This window comes from Arachis ipaensis, chromosome B06 (genome assembly GCF_000816755.2).
Source record: "Arachis ipaensis cultivar K30076 chromosome B06, Araip1.1, whole genome shotgun sequence".
NCBI classification, from domain to species: domain Eukaryota; kingdom Viridiplantae; phylum Streptophyta; class Magnoliopsida; order Fabales; family Fabaceae; genus Arachis; species Arachis ipaensis.
Window position 1 is genome coordinate 927,450 of NC_029790.2, and position 10,497 is coordinate 937,946.

The following is a 10,497-nucleotide window of genomic DNA, read 5'->3' on the forward strand; positions in this document are numbered from 1 at the left end:
TTTGAATGTGTTTGAACGTATTTAAAAAAATTATTTATTATTAAGATATAGTTAAATGCAGAAAATACTTATATTAAACAAATGACAAACATATATCATGTGTAAAATATTTTCTACTTTTAACGGTTATTTTCTCAGGTATTGAAATTTAGAGAGTTTTTTTCTTTTTCCTCCCCAATATTGTTTTGGAGAGTCAAAGTGTATAGTTGTTTGAATAGGAAAGCTCTTTAACTAAAATATAATGCATTTACAAGTTGTAGGGTTAGATCTTCATCATTCTTTTTCTCTTGCCGACACACTAATAATACAAAAAGGTTTGGTATCTAAATCAAACTAGACATATAATAAAACCTTTTCATTAATTAATTTATCAAAGTATAGAAGATACATGGAAGATTCACTAATGTTGTAATTTGTTATTTGTTATATCAAAACATGAGTGTATAGGATGCACTATTAGCTAAAGTTAACATTTAATAGAAAGAAATTAGGAAATAATAGCCTTCAAATTGCACCTTTTTATAGGATATATACTATACTATATAATAATTTGTATATTTTCTGTATTTGAAAAATTGAAAATAGATCTTAGCGACAATTATTTGTTGAGGATTAATCCGTTAAGGGTTTGTCGTTGGCTAATGAATTACTGTATGCATAAGGCAAAATTCGAACTCTCGATACTTACTTAAACAAATTAGTGAACTAACAAATGTAATTTCTCCTATGAAGTACGGATATTTCGCTTAGTTATCGTGTCCGCGTGTCGGACACATTTCAGACACGACACTCACCGACACTCGTCCGACACGCGTGTCTGCTGTGTCCAACCATATCTTAATAAAAAATAAAAAATTATTCTCCGAACACGTTTGGACACACCTAAATACCATCATGTGTTCGCATGTTCAGTCTTATTCTTAACATATATTCTTAAAATAAATTTAGATATAGTATATATTATTATTTATTAAAACAAAAAAAATATTTTAAATACTTGATATAATTAAAATAAGACATTAAAAATAATTAAAATTTTAATTTATATTTTAATATCAATAAAATATCAAAATATCATTACAATTTATCTAAAAAATACTTTATATTTTATATATATGCGTATCCATGTGTCATGTAAAATTTTAAAAAAAATATTATTTCTCTAAATCTAATTTTTTTAACTTTAATTTTTTAACTATATTTTTTTGAGAAAAGGACAAATAGATCCCTGACTTTTTGTTCCGCGAACATTTTTATCCCTGACGATTAAAAAATACTTTTAAGTCCCTGATCTTCACAAAACTTGGACGGATCAGTCCAAATGCCTCCGTCAGAGACTCCGTCGCTGATCTATCCAAATTTTGTGATAAGTGATATTTTTTATTATTAATTATTAATTTAATTAAACGTATTTAGTGAATTTAGATGCTAGCAAAAATTAGTGTAATTTATTTTATTTTAATAATAAAAAGATCATTCAGTATGCTCAATTGCTCATAATATAAAAGAAAGTAAAAAATTAATTACAAACGGATATTGTTAGTATGACTAATTATGTAATATGTGAGCCATATTTTTGACATGTTTAAAAATATTAAATACATTACAATTGTATTTTGGCTTACAACAATATAATATAATGAATATGTCTTTTATTTGGATCTAACAAAATTTATTATAATAATAATAACAATAATAAATATAGATTAAAAATAAAACAAATATGTTAGTTTATTAAAAGATTAAGATGATTTAAAGTTCAAACAAAATAAAATATATAAACTGAAGTCTTTTTTTGGTAATTGTTAAAGATTTTTATTTTTAATATTAGATTAATAATGATATTTTTTTAAATTGTGATCTACTGTAATATTTTTTTAAAATGTGGGATGATTTAATTTACGCAATATAAATTAGACCGTCTAATTTTTAAGAGGTATAAAAATTGGACCGTTCAATTCGGAGAGCGATGCACAAAAAGTTGAAAGCGTTCTCGAAACCCTAAACAAATGCCGGCGGGACATGGTGGAGCGTAGAGCGGACCTCTCCCTTCCCATGCAACGTGACTGCCTCATCCACTACTTCAAATGCCTTTCCATGGTTGAGCCACTCTTCACCTCTATCTCTTCCGACGCCGACCCCATTCTCTTTGTCTGGTACGACGCCTTCAACCCTGACCATCGAGATGGGGTCTCCTCACAGCGCAGCGCCATCCAATTGGAGAAGGCCGCTGTTGTCTTCAACCTTGGAGCCATCTACAGCCAGATTGCTGCCTCTTGCGACCGTACCACCGCCCTTGGCCGTCACCTTGCAATCGAAGCCTTCAAAGTTGCCGCCAATTTCTTCCGCAGACTCTGGAAGGTTTTTGCCAAGCACGTGGTCTCCGCCACCCTCGATTTAACTTTCCTCTTCGCCGAGTTTCTGCACCTCCTCTTCTCCGCTCAGGCTTCCGAGCTCGAATTACACGAACTCCTCAACAAAAACGACGCCAGTTACGCTTTCCAACAACACCGATGTGCCCTAGCGTTTAGATCGGTCAGTCTTCACTCTTGATTGATGATTTTACACTTATTTTTCATTCTAATGATGATGAATTGATGATGATGATGATGATGATGTAGGTTTATGAGCTTTATCGTAGAGCATATGAACTGATGCGTACTGATTCGGCTGCACGGAAACATGTCGACTCTTTTGACCAAACCTGGGTAACTCATGTTTACCAGAAGGTGAAATTCTTTGAGGCGGAGGCTCGTCAGAGGCATTCATCCATCCTACCCGAATCCGAGCAACCTGATGTATTCTCAAGGGTCAAATCTTGTGCTCTTGATCATGATGCAGAATGTGTCACTGAGATATTAGTTAGAAGGATTTGCAAGCTCTCGAGGAGATCCAAGCTAGGACCATCGCAAGTGTACATTGACCTCATCCTCTCCGAATACAGTCCTTTTAAGATTATGAAGGATGGAAAGCTGGTGGCTTACCCATGGGACATGCCTCCTCCTTATCCAACAAATTCGGCAATCCTCTCGTCTTTGATGTCTTCTTCGTATTCTGATATTCTTGCATTCCTTCCTTTGAAGAAGAGTGAGCCCTTGAATCTCTATGAGTCACTGCGCAATTACTTTGTCCTCAAATACTCTGAGAGCGTGGCAAAGAGAGTAGAAGGCCTTCTCCAAATGCTACACAAATTGCGCAATGAGATGCTGCGTGATGACCTTTCGCTACCCCTTCGCCGTGACTGCCTCATCCGTTATTTGAAATACCTTTGCATGATTGAGCCTATCTTCCCTATGAATGCCTCACCCAACCCACCTATCTTTGTTTGGTACAATGCCATCAACCCTCAACAGCACTCTTCTCAGCATAACATCCATTTGGAGAAGGCCTCTGTTCTCTTCAACCTGGGAGCCCTCTGCACCCACATTGCTCTCTCCTGTGATCAAGGCACCATCCAAGGCTATCGCCTTGCCATCGACGCCTTAAATAATGCTGCACATTGGTTCGATCAACTGTCGGTGTTTGAGTCTCTCAATGCATCTGGCACCATTGACTTGTCAGAACCATACATTGATAGGGTAGTAGAACAGTTTTCCGGCTTGAAATTGAAGTTTTGTGGTCTCCAACCTTGTGGATCATCATTACCTGGATATATTGTATGTAAAGTCATCTTCCTTTTCAGTTTATCTTTTCTTAGTACAATTGATTGATGTCAATCCTGATTTGTTAAATTATTTGATTTGAGATGATGCAGGCTTTAACTTATTTTCCGCGGACATCTGAGCTTTTAGCTTATGATCCCAGTGATGTCACTGAACAGTTTCTTTTAGGGTATTGTAAGGCTCACTACCTGCTTGAAAGGGTATGTGAAGCAACATGCTTGGACCTTCTCTCTGAGGTTAGCCCTGTCAAGATTGAGGATGGAAATCTTGTGGCCAATGCAACCTTAAAGGCACCAAATTCGGCATTGGAGAACATGAGCTTGCAGGAGACGACACTACAGTAACATTACCGTAGAGAAAAGCTTTAGGAATTAACTTACTTACTTTTTTTAAATTGGATGTCTGAACTTTGTTGGTTGATGGCATGCTAGAACTCTGATCTCGTAGTTATTGTTAGTTATTGTTGCATATCGGTAAATTGAACTTATTCAGTGTTTCCAATTTCCATCAATGCCAACTAATTTTAAACAAGCAAATAATATTGTTTCATTTAGAATGAACTTCTGCTTTGGAAAGATGTGAATGAACTTGTTTCCTCTTCAGAAAAGGATATCATCGACCGACTATTTGTCGAGCATGTTATGATGCCATTGCTTGGTTCTAAGTATGTTGATGCTGGAGTATGTATCACATAAATGTAATAGTTGCTCCAGCATTGTTTGTTTCATTGTTTAGTTTTTGTTTCTTTCAGTACTATATTTTGACTAATTTTACTGTTGAAAAAAATGGGTTTTGCTAGTAATAAGAGTTTCTATGATACTGTGGTTAATTATGGCATGAGAAAGTTAATGATTAGGGATATCTTAATACAGTGTTTTGATATTTTGTTAGGTGCATGTTTTGGTGTCTAGGAAATTCCTTGAATCAATTGAGAAGATTGTTATTAGCCAACGTCCTGTGTGGTGAGTCGATGCTGCCCAGATTGATAAACAATGTGATTTTGGTCTTCTTATGTCTGATCATTCTGTGTTCTCTCATGGTACTGGATTTTTTTCTCCCCTATTTCGGTTAATTTGTTGAAAAGAAAAAAAAAATTAATATTAGAATTTAGAACAATATAACATTATCTTGCTGAGAAGACATTTGTACATAGGCTTATCACCAATTTGAAATTCTGTTCCTTGTTTTCCATCATGTTCAATATTATTATTCTTAGGTTCAATCTTTTCCCACTAATCTAGCTGCTTTTTCATTTTTCGCCCCTTGTTTTACCCTGCTTGTAACAATTTAAACTACTTTTTTAAAAAAGCAGCCCAAATGGGGATTTCTTCCTCAATCTAGATTTGTATCTGAAGGAAATGCTATCAAAACGAGAGTAACTCGATTTGAAATGCATCAAGCTCTGAAGTTGCATCAAGGCGCGGTATAGCACACAAGTTAACTTTTCATGGTGATTTAGGACCCAATGCTATTTCCTTTTTTTTGGTTTTAAGTTAAAAATATGCTTGCAGATATCAGAGCTAAGTCAATACAATCCACTTGATCTATTCTTGGGATCTAAAGAGAGGATTCGTAAGGCTACCAAGGATCTCTTTATTACTCCTCAGAACAATTTTCGTGTATTTTTGAATGACGTTCTCATACTCAGAGGACTGGGAGGTGGCACAAGGAAAACAGATTCGCACATGCCTCAAGCATTTGAGGAAAGGCTGAAGTCTGTCGTTGATGCCCATAAAGGTCATTGTACGGAGAACTTGTTTACGCTCGTTGCTGAGACCATGCACAAATCAAGAGTCCTTGATCAGCTCCTTGAGGTTCAGAAGTTCGACAATTTCGACATAGAAGGAGCCATCCATGCATATTATAACATGAGCAATGCTAGGGACCAGCAACTTTTGTAATTGGTAGCCATCAAATAGCCATCAATGATGATCTAATGGTGTGAGATGTCATCCAATGACTCACCTTTCTCTCTGTTGGTTACATGCTGACCAAAATTCAACAAAACTGCTGGCTCCTAGACTTTTCCTTATAACATTTCTTCTTACCATCCATTCATGCATATTAGTGTTTGTTTGGGCGTTTAGTTTTTAATGTGTTTGGCAAATTTTTAAAAGTAGAAGTAAAAGTACTAGAAAAAAAATCTTTTTTAAAAAGTTTCAATTTACATTTTTTTTAAAAGATTTTTTTTTTAAATATTTTTCATATAATAAATGAACAAAAAAATATTTTTATTTTATTTTATTCAAACATAATTGCTAGATAAAAAAATATTTTTACATGAGATATCTAAATATAAAATTATTTTTATAACTCTTAGTAAAAGTAACTATTTTTATAGTTAACATGTGAATGATTATTTAAAAGAATGAATATGATTGAACGGTCATATAAAATGGTTTGTATATCAAAATTAATTCTTATTATTATCTCATGAAATTTTATGTTTCATCTATTAGAGTTAGAAGTACAATTTGTAAGGATTAATAAAGAAAATATTTAGTCAGCAAAAAAAATAAAGAAAATATTTGCTTGTTAAACTGAGGCAAACCCTTTTTCATTAATTGAGATGGATGATTTTCTCTCCTCTTATTCTTTTCTCCTTTCTAATACCTAAGTTAATTATAATTACAGAAATCATAAAATAATCTTGACTTTTATATTAATGTACAAACAAAAATGTTTTAAGAGATAAATGATTGGAAAATATAAAAACATTAATTTTTATACGTCCAAAATAAAAATTAATTTCATAATGTCATCTAATATAAACTAAAAGGCACCAAAAAAAAAAATCTAATATAAACTAAAATATACCAAGGTAATTATCTTAATATACAAAATGTTATAAGTTGTTCATTATAATAAAGTAGTTTTTTTATTTTTATTTATTTTTTCAAAAATAGTAAATCTAAATAATTAATATTTTGTCTAGAGATTAGAGAATATTTGGGAAGGAAAAGTAAGACATATATATAATCTAAACTTGAATAAGACGTAAAAAAAAAAATCACTAAGCTGTATTTGAATTTTTATTAAATAATAGTGCAAACAAATTTTTAATGTTACTACAATAAAAATTTAATAAGTAGGGTCGCCTATTCAAATCTTGTCTTTATATATAGTTATTTATTGATCAAGGATAGAACTAAGATTTGTGACAGAGTAGTCTAAAGGAAAAAAAATAACTATAAGTATCAATTCAATTTTTTAATTTTAACTATGTCGTTTATTTAATTGTTAGAAAAATAAGATTAATGATTTCGTCCAAATAAAAATACAAATAGAAGTAAATATATTTTTTAATTAAAATAAATAAATAAATAAATATATCTAAAACCCTCCTAAAACCACAAGCTCCATATTTAAGTTTTCATGGCATAGCCACCACCATGTGGCTTCCTTCACAAGAGACCATCTCTTCCACCAAAGCCAAGAGTTATGTGATTACTACAAAAATGTGAAACTCAAGTGGGTCCTTGTTTCTATGATCAACAACAATGTTAGTAGTAACAACCTTAACAAAAAGCGTGATCATAGTGTTTTCTACATTTTAATATCTAACAAATTTTAGTTACCAAATTAATCCATAAATTTTTATCTCGAGGATGAAACTGATTTGTTTAACAAAATAAAATGTGTTACTTTAGATATTATTATAAAAAATATGACTAATCTAATTCAAGAAACAATGTAGTAATGAGTTTGTATTGTATTATTAGGAATGTTGTTGGAAGATTTGAACTTGTTTTTGGGGAGGAAAGAATATTATAAGAGAGTTGGGAAGGCTTGGAAAAGAGGGTACCTTTTGTACGGACCACCAGGAACTGGGAAATCAAGCTTGATAGCTGCCATGGCTAACTATCTAAGGTTTGATATATATGACTTGGATTTGAAAGAAGTGCAATGCAATTCAGATCTTAGGAGGTTGTTGATTGGGACAGGAAGCAAGTCAATTTTGGTCATTGAAGACATTGATTGCTCTCTTCAATTGCACAATAGGGAAGATGCTCATGGAACCAATGATGATGATAAGGTAAACTTTTTTTTATTCAAATATAATATTTGAATCCCACTTTGTTTAAAATACCTCACTTTTGCCACCTTATATATTATTCCTTATACATAATGCTCCAATTTTTTTTTTATATTTATTTTTTTTATGTTATTTTTCTTCTCACAATTTCACCTATTCATAAATATTTAAAAATTTATTTTTTCTATTTTTCTTATCCTTTTCTCAGGTATTGAAATTTAGAGAGTTTTTTTCTTTTTCCTCCCCAATATTGTTTTGGAGAGTCAAAGTGTATAGTTGTTTGAATAGGAAAGCTCTTTAACTAAAATATGATGCATTTACAAGTTGTAGGGTTAGATCCTCATCATTCTTTTTCTCTTGCCGACACACTAATAATACAAAAAGGTTTGGTATCTAAATCAAACTAGACAGTACAATAACACATTTTTCTTTAATTTATCAAAGTATAGAAGATACATGGAAGATGCAATTTGTTATATCAAAACACGAGTGTGGTACAGTACAGGATACTATTAGCTAGAGTTAACATTTAACAGAAAAGAAATTGGGAAATAATAGCCTCCAAATTCCACTTTTAGAGGATACCACATAATAATTTGCATATTCTCTACATATGAAAAATTGAAAAAAGATCCGACCAAAAACATTTTGTATATTAAAATATGATGAAATAGCAAACCAATCCGGGGATGTAGCTCAGATGGTAGAGCGCTCGCTTAGCATGCGAGAGGTACGGGGATCGATACCCCGCATCTCCATTTTTTTCCTCTTTCATTTTTATTAGTCGACTGATCCACGAACTTTTTTTTTGGTGATTGGTGAAGTTACAGATAGGAAATTTTTGGGCGTTGTTATCAAATACAAAAAGGCCCTAAATGGATCCAGACTGATTGGGCTAATACAATAGGCCCAATAATATTTTGCCTTGGATTTTTTTATGGACCCGTGTTTCTTAGGCTTATGATAAATGATCTATGAATGTCCAAAAAACACACAAAATTATCTATGCGTTTATACATATTAATTGATGTTGATTTCTAACATACTCTCTCATAAATAAGAGGTTAGTTACTCTTTATAATTTGTTTAATAGTTATCAGAAAAATTGAATTGTTATTATTATAATTAAAATTAATTATATCTTTAACCTTAATTTTAATAACTAAATAAGTCAACCATGATTTTAAAAAAATAAAATTTCATTTTGCAAATTTTTTCAAATTTTCAAAAAACCCATTTTTTTAAAAAATATGTTCCAGTGAAAAAAAGACATAAAAAAGGTTGAAAAGAAAGGTTTAAAAAATTGAAAAGAAAAACTAAAATAAAAGAAAAAAAGATAATCGAAATTTTATTTGGGCAACTTCACCAACAAGACGCTGCAATGGCAACTTTTGAAAACAAAACATGAAAAGAATATGAAATTGAGGTCAAAACCTACAAGAGCTTGAAAGGAGAAATTTCTGGTAAGAATTGGAAAAATTGTAAACTCTTTTGGTTTTTCTTTTAATTTTTTTTAACTTATTTTTTCCAAAATTTTTTNTTAATAACCGTTAAACATATAATAAAAAATAACTAACCTTAATTGATATTCCAATCTATACTTCTTTATTCTTTATGTTAATGTGAAGGATAGGGAGCTTTCTATATAGTTATACACACAAATAATATCATCAATCACTTATTGATATCATATAATTTGGTTACTTAGTGTAATCTAATCTTAATAGGATTGGAGATGGCCATAGTCTCTGCATAATTTTCAAATTGTTATTAAGACATACATAGGATAAAATGTATGTGACACTACAAAATAATTGAAATTTTAGTAGTAGAACAATGATAATACTAAATTTTACAAAAGTATTAAAATTAGGGGTGTCTATGGATCGGATCGTATCCGCAGATCCGTGGTAAATATCCGCATTCGATCCGAAAATTGCGGATACGATCCGATTCGCAAATTGATCGGATCCGATCTGCACCCTTTGCGGATCAGATCGCGGATATCTGCTCTACATCCGCGTATCCGATCCGCGGATCCGCACACTAATAATTAAAAAATAAATAAATATATATATGTTTGGTATTATATTTACTTGTTTGTATATTTTAGTTAGTAATTATTATTCATATATTGTATTATTTTATTTTTGTTAATTAGAAAGTGTTTGATTAAAAATATTTTAGGAATAAATAAGTTTAAAAGTGTGAAAGAAATATTTTTATTGAATTTTTCACATAAAAATATGATTAAAAAAAAGAAGGTTTAATTATGCGGATATATTCGATATCCGATCCGCACATTTGCGGATCAGATCGGATCGGGCACCAAAAAACGCGGATATCATATCCGATCCAATCCGATAAAAATTGTGCGGATCGGATCAAATTTTCGGCCATATCCTATCCGATCCGATCCGCAGACAACCCTAATTAAAATTATATACTTACAAAAAGTTATATTTATCTAAGTTGCATCAGGTTTTTCACTTTTTCTTTAAAAATCTCTTTTAGAGGGAGATTAATGTCACCATTGCTAACTAAATATATAACTATATATAAGTATTTAATGTTACATTACTTTTTTTTAAAATTAAGAATGAGACTTAAATCCAAAATTTTTAAGTGAGAATAAAAAGACTATATTATTTGAATTAAATCAGTTAATTAGTTACATTACTGTTATTTTACTTAAATCTTAATGAAGTATATATATATGTGTGTGTGTCTTTTTCCCTATATATTTAGTAATTATGCATTAAATATTAGAATTTAACTAAGTTTATAAATTAAAAAAGT

At 31.2% G+C, this 10,497-nt stretch overlaps 1 protein-coding gene and 1 non-coding gene across 9 annotated transcripts; both read left to right on the top strand.

Moving 5' to 3' along the window:
* LOC107645281 lies at window positions 1,964–5,724 on the top strand. Of its 8 annotated transcripts, XR_002348071.1 has the most exons (7): window positions 1,964–2,535; window positions 2,622–3,656; window positions 3,755–3,898; window positions 4,554–4,624; window positions 4,972–5,085; window positions 5,174–5,399; window positions 5,455–5,724. XR_002348071.1 is itself a non-coding variant. In XM_021103636.1 (6 exons), the coding sequence occupies exons 1-5, from the start codon at window positions 2,023–2,025 to the stop codon at window positions 5,039–5,041; spliced, it is 1,833 nt and encodes a 610-aa protein (XP_020959295.1). In that variant the 5' UTR covers window positions 1,964–2,022; the 3' UTR covers window positions 5,042–5,085; window positions 5,174–5,724. The 8 variants fall into 8 exon arrangements, 3 of the variants coding, with proteins under 3 accessions (XP_020959295.1, XP_020959296.1, XP_016204757.2); XR_002348075.1 differs by having other exon boundaries at window positions 4,554–4,701; window positions 4,972–5,112; window positions 5,270–5,724; XR_002348073.1 differs by having other exon boundaries at window positions 4,554–4,701; window positions 4,975–5,085; window positions 5,174–5,724.
* Window positions 8,384–8,456, top strand: TRNAA-AGC. The gene has a single exon. It is a non-coding gene; the product is annotated as a tRNA-Ala (tRNA).

Coding starts and splice junctions, on each gene's coding strand:
- LOC107645281 (XM_021103636.1), top strand. CDS start 2,023: ATGGTGGAGCGTAGAGCGGACCTCTCCCTTCCCATGCAACGTGACTGC. Junction 2,536..2,621: donor GTGCCCTAGCGTTTAGATCG/GTCAGTCTTCAC, acceptor ATGATGATGTAG/GTTTATGAGCTTTATCGTAG. Junction 3,899..4,553: donor GCTTGGACCTTCTCTCTGAG/GTTAGCCCTGTC, acceptor ATATTTTGTTAG/GTGCATGTTTTGGTGTCTAG.